Source organism: Anopheles coluzzii, chromosome 3 (assembly GCF_943734685.1).
Source record: "Anopheles coluzzii chromosome 3, AcolN3, whole genome shotgun sequence".
Lineage (NCBI taxonomy): Eukaryota > Metazoa > Arthropoda > Insecta > Diptera > Culicidae > Anopheles > Anopheles coluzzii.
In genome coordinates this window covers 12,300,635-12,313,446 of record NC_064671.1, presented here as the reverse complement: position 1 = coordinate 12,313,446, position 12,812 = coordinate 12,300,635, and the positions used below count along the sequence as shown (strand labels likewise).

Genomic DNA, 12,812 nt, shown 5'->3' with positions numbered 1-12,812 from the left:
TTCTAAAGACTTACCGTCTTTTATACAAGAAGCTGAATTTTAAAAATACTTAATCTACCTGTTTTGCGTTGAATTTCACGAGAAAAAAAAAACATAGAAAAAAAGTTTTTGGTTACTGAAACCTCGCGATACCTGTTGTGATATTTATTGATGTCACTTACTTATTTTGCGCTACAACCGCTTTGCAGTCTTGGCCTGTCTCATGAGTTTCTGAAACCGCTCTGCGCCTTCGTCTGCCAATTTTATTGATGTTATTGATATCAGATTTAGAAGAAAGCTTATTCCAACTGGGGATTGACTTATTTTTACAATATGATCAAAACATGTTTTGGTATGAATCCTCGTGAAAATAGCATCGTTATTTTATAACACAAAAACATTACCAAAAACAATTATAAAATATTTTATAAAACACGCCTTAAACATTAGCTCCCTCTGTTTGATTCCTCAGAACATCTTGCTTAGCAACGAGCAAATGATGACGGACAAGAAAGCCAACGCCGTGGTACGAAGAGCCGGAGCAGCATCCGTCTGGTCCGCAACCTTCACGCCCAGCGTAGTTGGCCGCAGTCGGCAGCCTTCGAATATTTGGTCCTTTGTCTGCTGTATGATAGCGGTTGTGCCTTCATCTGTAAAAAAATAGAGCAAGCATAGCATAAGCGACAAACTGCTACAAAAACGCACCCTTACTGAGCTATCACTTACATTCACAATCCTTGCAGATGCGTCGCTCCGTTCCGTCGACCGTTAGCTTCAGATCCGGCTGCCCCTCGACCCGGATCGCAACCTTAATCCCGGTTTCGTTCACCGTCAGCGCAAACAATACACCACGGTACTCCACCGTTGGCAGATGCAGTGAGCGCGTGTCCGGCGGCAACCGTGCATTCTTAATCTCCAACCGGTCCTGATGCAACCGCACGCCCGCGTACCCATTGATGAGGGATTGCAGGAACCCACCGGCACCGGTGATGAAGTTGCCCGCCCCGGGCTCATTGTTCCCATTCTCGCTCCACACGTTGAACGGGGCGCGCAGATACTGGCGATAGCTCTTATCGAACATGGTGGCCGCCTGCTGCACCTCACCCAGCTCCAGGTGCCCGATCGTGTGGATGGCCCACGTCATTGCCGGTCCATTTTCACGCGTCACCTGCGAGTACTGGCGCAGATTGTTTGCCTTGGTGGAGCTGTTTGGAGCGATAAGCCGGAAAGGCGTGTGTTAGGGTTTAGGATCATATCATCACGATCAAATCTACTGTTCACTTACACATTCATCGGGTGCTGCAGTGGATAAATCAGCAGCACCGTATCAGCCTGCTTGATTGGTGTGCCCGGCTGGTATCCTTCGAATTGCGGATGGAAGTCACCCGCAGCGTCGTACAGTAGCGTCAATCCACGCGCAACCTGCAGCAACTCCCGCCGGACAGTCTCGTTGACCGTCTGATCGCGGCAGTAGCACGAAGCGAACTCACCAAAGAACAGATTGTGCGCCGCCATCACGTTCGTGAACGCGTTGTTAGACACGTTCGGATGGTCCTCGTCCGGTCCCATTGCATTGTGGATGTCGTACAGGTCGGTGGCGTTGTTGTAAGACGCCCGGCTCAGCCAGAACAGCGACGAGTCCGCTGCCAGCCGGCAACCGTGCGACTTAAGCCAGTCCGTGTTGCCAGTCGCGTAGAAGTACTGCCGTGCCGCAAACACAATGTCGGCGGTAATGTGATGCTGAAAGTCTGCCACCTCCGGGCAGCAGTCTGGTGTCACCTCCGTACCGGTAAAGGCAGATTCCCAGGGGAACTGGATGCCTTCGAAACCGTGCTTCATCGCGTTCATGCGCGCTCCACCGATGACGGTGGTACGGTAGCTCAGCACCTTTGCCGCGTTGATGGGATCCATCAGCAGAATTGACGGGTACATCCAAATCTCCGTGTCCCAGAAGCTGTGTCCCTGGTACTCTTGCTCCTCTATACCACCGCGACCCAGACCGGCCGGTGCAAGTCCGTAGAATGGATACCGCCCGCTAGAGGTCGCCACCTGATGGGCCGGCAGTGAGCTGAACAGATAGAACGCACTTGCTTTTATCACTCGGTCGAGCTCATCGTTGCGTTCCACACTGATACCGTAACGCTCCCACAGCCTATCCATTTCGCGCATGTGAAGCGTTTCCTCCTGCGCACCGGTCAAACCCGTCACGACTTCCAGCTGTCGCCGACCGTCCTCCTCCGTCATGGTGAATGCCGTAAAGAACAGAAACTCTCTAGCCATCGTGTCCGGTTCGATCTGTACCGTCTCCGGGATGGCCGGATAGGTCACGCACACATTGTGCCCGAACGCTTGCACGGTCGGCTCCTCGACCTGCACCGTAACACCGCACTGAGATTTGTACAGCTGGCCCCACATGACAAACTCCGTGCTAGGCTGCCAGGTAAAGTCGGCGGCCTGCAGTCCTGGGATCTGAGACAACCGTGCCGTGATGGTGTTGGTCGAGCCGAGGCGCTGTATACGAATGCGGTTCACTAGCACTGTGTCGTAGTACCGATGGGGGTACATCTCGTGCACTAGCCGGTAGTCACCCGTCTCCTCGACCGTCACAAACTTGCCCGTTCGCATATTGAGCTGGTAGGTGCAGGTGTCCGCTACACCTCCCGGGCTGCTGGGCGAACAGGCCGTCAGCTGTATGTTGCCGTAGTTCGGTATGCGGGCACGGTGCGACTTACCACGCAGCCCATTGTACACTCCGTTCAGGTGGACGTATTCACCGTACGCGACAAAGCCGATGTTTCCGTTGGCCAGCGTTGGCATCACGGAAGCGTCCGGCAGCGGTGGCCGAGTTTGAAAACGATAATTCCCATCATCTGTATCACTTTGGGCACTGGCGAACGCACCGAGCACTACCACCAGCAAACTTAAGGCTACAGTCGGACGAACTGTCATACTGTTATACGCGATCGGGAAGGTGCACTACCTTCACCAGTCACTAGTGCACAAATACTGAGCTGATGGGCGTACGTTACCAATCGCTTATAGCGCAATAACGGACGAATGGGAACGAGCACGTCATATCGAAAAGTGTGATAAGATAAAGAACCCATAGGGTAAGGTATGTGATAAGATAGCTCAGGAATACCACAGGTCTGAAACGGGGAGGGGTGCTGGCAAGAAGACGATTGATTCACGAACGACATTGTTTGTCATCCGAAAATATTCAATCATATCTATTCGCAATCGATAAGACGCTGATTTGGGGTTAAGCTACATGTATTTTTACCCAACTAACCACCCTGAAGCCATATGTTGTACGGTTTGATGAATTTTACCGTTGAATTGCTGGTGTTATAACACCGTTTTGCCCAAAACAATCTTTCTCGGAAATGGATTTACATGCAGCTTAATCGTTACACATTTTCGGCATGCTTTACATTGCTTGTTTATCTTGATATGATAAGACATGTGCTGGTAGGTAGGTTGTCTGTATAAACACAGACAGGCTTGTTTAAGTTACAGACAAGTGTTAGCTTGTAATGGTTTTATGTACCTATTTTTAACTCATTTTATCGGCTATCAAGCCAAGCATTGTGTGGTTACACAATCTTACATGAAGCCCGTCAGCTTGTCGAGAATGACAGCTTATTGAGAAGACATCAATCCCTAAAGATCGAGAAGCTTACAGAGGTCTGCATGGCCCACAATCTACTTGTGATGTATTCAATTCCTGACAGACAACCTAGAGATTGGCGAAAATGTGTAATAAAAGGATAACTTAACAGAACAGAGACAGAAGACTTCATTACTGGCGCAAAAGCATCATAGGAATAGATAATAAACTGCTTATACCATCTTTTGATGACTTCTCCAGCACCTCCAGACTAGACTGCTGAAGGTTTACTCTGATGTCAGTTTTCAGCGATATATTGGCAGTAAAATTCTTGAAGGGAGAGCTCAAAAGAGGGTTAGCGTCTTCGTACACCAACTGAAACTATCAATAAACGTTTCCTGTGCCTCATTCGATTTTGAAAACTTTTGTTGCGTGATACAAATTGGGAGCAATACAATGGCTTTTGTTGATATCAAATCTTTTGCAAACTATGCAGCATATCTAAACTAGTTACTTTATTGAATTCAATGAAGATCTGGTCTACATGCTATATCGTCCGGAATAGACAGTATTCCCAAGAAGCAAAGGCTAGGCTATGCAGCAGAGGGTAGAGCCGTTCATTTCAGCGTATGTTAGTACTTTTTACAGGTTCCATAAGAGTAATTGCTCAAAATTGAACATCTAACATCACATTTAGCAATCGTTCTTCTGGAACGGTCTTTGGCTAGTTGCAGCTGGAGCATAGCTACCATAATATTTACTAAAATATGATGACTTTCTGCAGATTTTTCATACATATTGTCCATAGTGAAGAGATAATATTGTATCTATAGCAGCAAAATGACTTCAAAGTAAAATTGTTGTCTGGTAAAACAAACGTACACATGTGTCGACCTCTGAATTCAAGACGTTATAAAGTTATTAGTGCTCGTAGCAGTATTCAGTTAGAATGTCCTTGAATGGCACAATTTATTGGAAGCTATTTGCCTTCTATTTTCACTTCCCGATTACATCTTTTGGCAGCTCACACTCGCCGTACGGATACGCTTTGGTCCGTATTATCGCTGTTACTCCTTTGTTTACTGGATCTGAAACAAAATACAAAACCAAAATTACATCCCATTTTTATCGCTACCGATTATCATCCCTTATCATTTCCGGTGCTGCTCTCTTTCACTTACAGACACGATTACACACCACCGCGACGGGGGCATTCCCATCGCCCAGCTCTATCGTCAGCTCGCCGTCCAGATGAGTCACGCGTACCTCCGCACGGTCGCCCCACTGCGTTACCGTGATAAGCGCTCCAAGATACTGTATCCCAGCTACCTGAAGCTGCTCCAATCCAACGCCCGACAGTTCCTGCGGATAGTGTGCCTTCACCTCCAACCGATCCAGATACACCCGCAGGCCTGCATACCCGAACAGGACAGCCTGTAGAAATCCACCGGCACCGGTGAGGAAGTTGTGTGCACCGTGCTGGGCCGGTCCCTGCAGCTCCTGCCACACTCGGAACGGACCGCGCACGTACGGCTGGTAGCTGCGATTAAAGTTCTGTGCCGCCTCGCGGTAGTTGTCGATGTCGAGATGGTTCACGGCGTACATGCTCCAGGACATGGCCGGTCCGGTGGAGCGCGTTACCGGTTCGTAGATGAGCAGATCGTTCCAGCGCGTGTACGCTTTCAGTCCAGGGTACTGCAGCGGATAGCCGATCAGCACGGTGTCGGCCTGCTTGATGACGGTGGACGCCAGGTACCCATCGTACTGGGGATGAAAGTCACCGATCTCATCGTACGGAAGCTTGATATGGCGGGCAATATCGCTCCATCCTTTATCGTCCCTGCCGTCAGCTTCACAGATGCAGCGGGCGAATCTACACGCGTGAAAAGAGGTAAGCGCATCTTGTATTCTTGTTTTTTGACCTGTTAATTACCACCGGTGTACGGGTGCGCGGGGGGTGATATAAAATCACTCCTCCGACGATTCTGTTTTTACGAACTATGAATCAATTAAGAGCTGACATTTGGCACACCCGCTCAGCGTAAGGGGGTTGGTTCATAATCAACCCAACCAGGGTGAAGCCTCGCTCGAGAAGACTGCCCGCGTTTGTGGCACATTAAAAACACATAAAATTAATTTACTACCCGCCAGCCGCTCAAATGGGCGGAAGAAGGCGGGCTGCAATCATTTGGAGCTACGGCTTTTGTTGTTTTTTGCACAAACAACCTGTTTTCAAAGATCTCAGAAATATGATTTCCCTTTTTTGTTTTCGATTATTTCTTCAGTTAGTTTGTTAGGTCAATTGATCCTTTTTGGAGAAAGTTTGGAGCTCATCCCAAACATGATCGCCGTTAGATCGTTCCTCTCCGAAAGCGTACCGTAATGCTTTCTTCCTGATCAGAAGGCAGTTTTGCGCAGAGGAATGTCTTTGAGGTTATAATTTTAATCAGATTAGCTACCTCTTGATCGAACAAGTGATCGAGAGATGTCGCATACCCGACCGGAAGAGAGATGACCTAACACAATCTCGTTAACTTTTCGTGTTCCGTTACGTGTACGTTCGACAGCCACGGGCGGAACTAGATCAGCTACAAAAGGCGCGATGGAAAAATAAAAACTTCCTGCCCTGTTCCGACCTTTTGTGGTTGTCTTGTGTTCTCCCAATAACCTGACGATTTGCTGGCTCATCCATTAGCTTCCCCGACCAGAGAGCGGGAGAGCCAGAGGAGAAACAAAAACAAACATAATCAAACATATCAAGCAGATCCGCCGACTCCGCCGGGGTCTTCTTTGTATGACCGCAGTCTTCTACGAAGGACGGACCCGCTTTTTCAATCTAATTAGTTGGACAACCCTCCCACAGAACCACTGGGAACTGCTAGACCAGCCCTGTTCAAGTATGGGAACACACTCCGCTTGATCCGTTTCGCTTTCTACTTACTCGCCAAAATATAAAGCATAGCCGGCGACCACATTCGTGTACGCGTTGTTCGTTACATTTTCATGATCCTCATCCGGTCCCATTACCGCTGAAACATACAATAAAAACCGAAAACATACACTCACACACACACGCTGTTACTACAACGCCGGTTCGAGTTAAATGGCGCCCGACGGTGGCGCCCCACGCTTACCCGGTATGTCGTACTGCTCGCTGCCGGTATAGTTGAACCTAACGCGGCTGCTCCAGAATTCGGCTATTTGCTGAGCCATCTCGCAGCCTCCCAGCTGCCGCAACCCTTCCCGATCGTGCGTGGTGCCGAGATAGTGCCGGAGGGCGAAGCTTATATCGCCCGTGATGTGATGGCCGTACTGGGCTACGGCTGCGCAGCAGGGTTGCGTTACCTCCACCCCCGTAAAGGCGCTCTCCCAAGGGAAGCTGGTTGCAAATTTTAAGTAAATATCCAGCGGAACATTTTGATGCTGATCTTTTTTTGTTTTTCGTGAGTATAACCTACCGAGCGCCCCGGTATCCAGCTTCCTGCGCCAGCCGCTTGGCAGTCGGCAGCATCTTCGTGCGGTACGATATCAGCAGCCGGGAGTACCACGGATCGATCAGATTCAGCACGGGAAACATCCACACCTCCGTGTCCCAGAACGAGTGACCTTCGTAGTCGTCCAGGTTGGTACCGCCGCGCCCGAGCCCGGTTGGGCTGAGGCCCCAAAATGGCCCACTCCGCACGGTGAAGCTTGCCTCGAACGGTAGATTGCTGACGAGATAGTAGAGGCTGGCCCGTACGGTACGCTGTAACGGTTCGTTTCCGGTGATTAGGATGTCCGAACGGGCCCAGAACGAACGCCACAGTGATGTATGGGACTCGAGCAGCGCATCGTCCGAGAGGGCGCGGGCTGTGAATTATGTTATTTTAGATTAGACACTAGATTAGATAGAGATCGCTCAAGATCAGAGCGGAAGAAATTGAAAAGATTGGCAGCTTCAGTGAGGCAGTGAAGCGTGAAGTTTCACGTCCGTACATGGTGGCATGTGGAAATAATCTTATCCGTGTGGTGGAATTTTGAACGGGAAGTAAGTGAATTCTTTTTAGGTTTAAGCTGGAACTGTTTCACCCGTTCCAAAAGCGAACCTGTTTCGAACTCCGTCTGCGCAATTGCCTCAGCTCCATCGACGGCCATTAGGAAGCGGTAGGTGACGTTTCGCTTGCCCGCACCCAGCACCAACCGTTCGGGGACACGGTTCCATAGCACACAGACCGATCTGCCCCGATTCTGGTAGGTTGCGTTTTCCACCTGAAGCGTTGTGCCGCAGCTCTGATAAATGGGATCCACATTGGCGTCACCGGGCTGCGCTGGCGATTTGCTCCAGTGCACACGGGCATCGTGTGTGCTGATGGGTTGAAACTGAATGTCCTCGCTGGTGAAAGCGGGCGCTGGCATCATGGGAAGGCTGATGTTTTCTGGAGGTGAGGAAAAAGTTGGTACCGAATACATTAAGCAGCAGAAGAGCGAGCGGGGAGAAAATAGTGCGGTTTTAATTGCCCGATGCGGTGTGTGTATGTGTGTGCTTTCAAGCGATGAGATTGTCATGGTGTGTGGCTTTGATTGCTGTCCTCCAGGACAGGCGTTGTTGACTTAAGAAAGATCTGGACTTAATAACAGTATGTTGAAGCTTTGATGATTTTGGTTGCTTATGAGATTTGGTCTCTTAAAGTATTGAGGACGTCCGGAACGAGAATAACATGCATACATAACATAAAAATACAAAATATCACGAACAATTAGCAAAAATAAGATATATATATATATATATATATATATATATATATATATATATATATATATATATATATATATATATATATATATATATATATATATATATATATATATTCAAGATCATGATTTTGCTTAGAACTGAGATAATAATCATTTCCTTTGTAAAATGGCAGAGATGCAGCCTTCAGAGAATGTAATTATGATATTCTGAAAGTGAATAAAGGTTATATTTTTGTCTTATAAACTTAACTTCACACAACCCTCACTTTTTAAGACCTGTATGTCTTATATTAGGTGCAATTGTTTCCACTTTAAAGCAATGAAGCAATAAGCAACGACTTAAAAACATGCCCGTCATAAGTTCAAGTCCCGTAGGCACCAAGCTCCTATACGTAGGACTGACTTTCCAAAGTCATATAACTAAGCTCATTAGGGGTTTTATCTAAGCCTAGATCGACTAAGATTATTGCACCAAATAAGAAGCAGATTGGATTTATGGTACTGAGAAATGGCCGTTCTCGTGCTACAGTCGTCAACTCGTACGACTTAACAACATGCCCGTCCTGGATTCAAGCCCAGTATCGACCGAGCTCCTATACGCAGGACTGACTGCCCAATGTCATATAGCCAAGCTCATTAGTCGTTTTAAGTAGGCCTAGATCGTCTAAGGTTATTGCACCAAATAAGAAGAAGTTTGGAGCATTTCAATTACTGTTAAATGGAACAAATTGTGTATTTGTAGAGACACCTATAATGCAAAATGTTAAGTAAAGTTCTCTGGTCACACTGTTGACTACATAGTATAGCCTCAGAAAAAGTATTTGTTAAATGATATATTATTTACATTAATAAATAAGAATGAAATTTAAACCCTTGGTTAACTGCTGTGGTAAAGTTATTGGTAGTGCTATACGCTGTTGTGACTTCGGAAATATTTAAGGCATAGATTTTAGTTAGTTCAGCCGCTTGGTATAGAATTAATTGGAATAATACATTAAAGCGTGAAATTGGACTTATAAGGGATAAAACTCATGGCTTGACAGTACTGTCTTAAAAATGTGTTAATAAGAACGTAAGATAAACTGAACGCAAGCACTGAAGCTTAAAAAGAGTTCCAGTTGGAATTCGTACAACATACAGAGCGACCCGTCAACCCGTACAGACAAGTCAGACAACGATTTTAGAAACAAAGGATCATGAAACATACGACTAGACCTAAGTATAAAGCCTAAAGTCTTATTTGCTTTGCTAATGATAGCATCAAAATGGTGATTTAGCCTAAGATTAGAATCAAGTAGAATACCAAAATCTAATACTACATCAGAAGGAGGAAATGTGACGCCCATAAGTTTTTAATTGTGTTTTAAAGGGTTCTTACTACAGGAAAATTATACAACAGTGGATTTACTTACGTTGACAGAAAAGGCATTAAAAAAAACTATACCATTGGAACAACGAGGCAGAGTACTGCCGTTTGAAACATTAACATTTTTAAACATTGAAATGAAACGTCTATTAAAATATACACCTGCTTTGCTACACGTAATAAGCAGTTATCCCGAACAGTTATTGTAAGTACGGGCGTAATGTGTTTATTACATTTATTAGAATCCGTTAAGTTAATATGCCATGTTTCCCACATTTCCCATCATTCTCCTTGCTGCCCTTGACGATAGCATTGTAATAAACATTTAAATTTGTCACAATACTCCCAGATCATGCCCCTTTACGGGAATGTCACGTTATGTTTTATGTTCCACTACTTTGACTACCCATTCTGTTCTTACAAATGCACCCTCTTATGAAACCAGGCAGGTGCATCGCAATATTGAGCGTCACACTGTTTGGAAAAAGAGGGCGAAAAAGGGGTCACCAGTGCCACTGCAAACACCCTGAGAAACAATTTGTTGCTCCCTATGGAGCATTTCTGTGGCGGTTTAAAAGCGACAGGAAGCTCTACACAGGATACAATTATAAATGTGGGATTCAATTTTCTGTCTCTGTTGGACACCCTGTCATTCTTTCGCATGCATAGTGACCGCCTTCTTGTTAAAAAAGAGCATTTTTTTATACATTTTATCAAAAACATGTGTAACCTTACCGTCGTTCGTTCCAACTCGTTCGATTGTGAACTGATTCACGATCACACGCCGATACAGGGCGTGTGGATAGAGCAGATGAGTCAATCGGAAAGATCGTCCGTCATTGGCAAAGTCCGACCGAAACAGTCCCCTGGCAAGATCGAGCGTTAAGTCGCTGGGAAGCAACAACTGTACGTTGGCCATGTTCGGTATCCGGGCGCGATGGCTCAAACCACCTGCACCATTGTACAGGCCGGCCAGGTAAACCGCATCTTCGTACACGGTGAACCCGAGGTGACCGTTGGCGAGGGTTGGCAGCGGTGTCGCTGGGTCGTGCAGAATCTCGCTGAAAGTGAAGAAGGATGATGTGTGTGTGTGTGTGTGTGAGCACCCTTTGTATTGACAGGCTTGATGGTTTGGGGTGTGCTTTATCTTGCGCAACCGTTAATCCTTGACTTTCGCTGGAAAAGGGGACCAGTATCCCATGATTAAAAATGTGCATGCCCGATGAGGTGACTTAATTTCCGAATTCCCTCCCCTTCTCGAAACCTGTGTTTTTGTACGTGTGTGTATGTTTGGTTCACAGAGTAATTATAGAGCACTGTGCAGAAGAAATAGGGGCTGGTAAAGTCAAGCTCTAATGTCTCTCGGCTCGGAAGTATGCCGACAGCGGTCGTGTTGTGGAGATGTGGGAAAAATGTTTCATTTGCTCGCAGCAGAACAGGGGAGGGTCCTGTTATTCTCCAACTTACTCGCCCTCCGTCAACGATGATAAGAGCAACGGAAGGCGAAAGACTAAAGTTATGCTAATGAAATAATCATTAACCCATTCACCGCAATGCTAGTGTAGCAATGAGCAATGGGGGGAAAAAATAGGAAAAGCTAAAACCCATTCTTACCCGGAGGCACTCAGCTCGAACTGGCGTTTGTCAACGGTCGTTATTGATTCGCTCGTGACCGATGATGGACGGGCGGTGGATTGTTCACCCACGTCGGCTGCCGTGGCTAGGCAACTCCCTAGGATGACGATGCTCACTAGCAGCCTGCACACGATCGACATGGCGCCCGCGTGTGTCTCACTGACTAGTGGAGGGGTTAATGTTCACTGGCAACTGCACTCAGCACGATCGTTCACTTCACTAAGACCAAGAATTAAGCACGCTCAATCATTGCGCAATGGCAAGCACTGGACGAACCTGGCCCAAACTAGATCAGGCGGATCGTGTAATGATCCTGGGAATTGGTTGATCGGCTACCGTCCACAACCCAGCCGGGTCAGCGGAGTGGGAATGGAGGTTTGTTTACTGGTTTCACGTTTCGTTCCATCACCAGCGCAACACTGTGGCGCTTCCTTCCGTGTTGAGTGTTTCAGTAAATTCCCAGCAGCTCGTGTGCCCGGTCGTACTTCCAAGTCGTGACAAAGGTCCAGGGCGTTGGTTGCTTTTTTTGTCTCTCTCTCTCTCTCTTTTCTTTACCCAACGACGGATCACCAACGAAGAACCCGTGGCGGTGGCGATCGCAAGAATGATGATGTCGAAACTTCAGCATTGAGCGCAATCGTTCCCAAGGTTCCCAAGGGGTGGGGGTTTGTTTTGCAAACAGAGCATTAAGCAACGGAGCTTGATAAGCGGACTGGAGCTATTTCTGGAGCAGCTCCAGGAAGTGCAACTGAAATGATGGCCATCGTTCGAGGAGCTTGTTTTGGTGTGTTCCCGTCCACCAGTAGCAATTCGTACAAACTTTTGGAGGCGATAACGTTCATGGCTGTGGTCATGGATTGTAATAGTGATGGGAAAAATGAAGATTTCGTCGGAATCGATTCCGGCTAGCTCCGAAGTTTTCTGGAATCGATTCCGGATAGTAGGTCCGGAATTAGTTTCCGGAATCGGGTCCGGAATTGGATCCGGAATCAGTTTCCGGAATCGGCTCCGGAATTGGTTCCGGAATCGGCTCCGGGATTGGTTCCGGAATCAGTTTCTTATTTCAATTCAAACCATTCCGTTTCTGAAGTCAAGCCTGATTCCGTTACCGGAGCAAATTGCGATTCCCAGGTCGATCCCGATTCCGGGGACGATTCTGATTCCGGAGCCGATTCCGATCCTCGAATCGATTCCGGAGTCGACTCCAGAATCGGCTCCGAATTCAACTCCGGAAACGGCTCCGGATTCAACTCCGGAATCGGCTCCGGAACCAACTCCGGAATCGGCTCCGGAATCGACTCCGGAATCGGAATCGGCTCTGGAATTGATTCCGAACGCGGAATTGGAATCGGGTAGGTCCGATTCCGAGCTCCCACCACTAGTTTGTAACAAACCGTAAACATGATTTGATTGCTCCCTTCAACATTTTGTAATTGATAAGAGTATGCATTCATTTCTGACATTCATTTTGATGCTGCAAGAAACACT

The 12,812-nt window shown here is 47.2% G+C and overlaps 2 protein-coding genes across 2 annotated transcripts; both read right to left on the bottom strand.

The window, feature by feature from the left end:
• Positions 1-203: 203 nt before the first annotated feature.
• On the bottom strand, positions 204-3,000 carry LOC120958356 (protein-glucosylgalactosylhydroxylysine glucosidase-like). The gene is made up of 3 exons (XM_040381092.2): positions 1,265-3,000; positions 706-1,184; positions 204-629 (listed from the first exon to the last, which is right to left on the bottom strand). The coding sequence occupies exons 1-3, from the start codon at positions 2,926-2,928 to the stop codon at positions 448-450; spliced, it is 2,325 nt and encodes a 774-aa protein (XP_040237026.2). The 5' UTR covers positions 2,929-3,000; the 3' UTR covers positions 204-447.
• Positions 3,001-4,530: 1,530 nt separating this feature from the next.
• LOC120959147 (protein-glucosylgalactosylhydroxylysine glucosidase-like) lies at positions 4,531-12,132 on the bottom strand. Its single transcript, XM_040382329.2, has 8 exons — positions 11,304-12,132; positions 10,425-10,750; positions 7,675-8,004; positions 7,048-7,438; positions 6,724-6,968; positions 6,531-6,618; positions 4,771-5,462; positions 4,531-4,677 (listed from the first exon to the last, which is right to left on the bottom strand). Exons 1-8 carry the CDS (start codon positions 11,462-11,464, stop codon positions 4,586-4,588), a joined length of 2,325 nt encoding a protein of 774 aa, XP_040238263.2. The 5' UTR covers positions 11,465-12,132; the 3' UTR covers positions 4,531-4,585.
• Between the last annotated feature and the right edge of the window lie 680 nt (positions 12,133-12,812).

Excerpts from the sequence above, each read along its gene's own strand:
- LOC120958356 (XM_040381092.2), bottom strand. The coding sequence starts at position 2,928 with ATGACAGTTCGTCCGACTGTAGCCTTAAGTTTGCTGGTGGTAGTGCTC. Across the intron at positions 1,185-1,264 it reads CTGCAGCACCCGATGAATGT|CTCCACCAAGGCAAACAATC; the intron begins GTAAGTGAACAG and ends CGCTCCAAACAG. Across the intron at positions 630-705 it reads CATCTGCAAGGATTGTGAAT|ATGAAGGCACAACCGCTATC; the intron begins GTAAGTGATAGC and ends ATTTTTTTACAG.
- LOC120959147 (XM_040382329.2), bottom strand. The coding sequence starts at position 11,464 with ATGTCGATCGTGTGCAGGCTGCTAGTGAGCATCGTCATCCTAGGGAGT. Across the intron at positions 10,751-11,303 it reads TTCGAGCTGAGTGCCTCCGG|CGAGATTCTGCACGACCCAG; the intron begins GTAAGAATGGGT and ends CTTCACTTTCAG. Across the intron at positions 6,969-7,047 it reads GCTGGATACCGGGGCGCTCG|CTTCCCTTGGGAGAGCGCCT; the intron begins GTAGGTTATACT and ends ATTTGCAACCAG.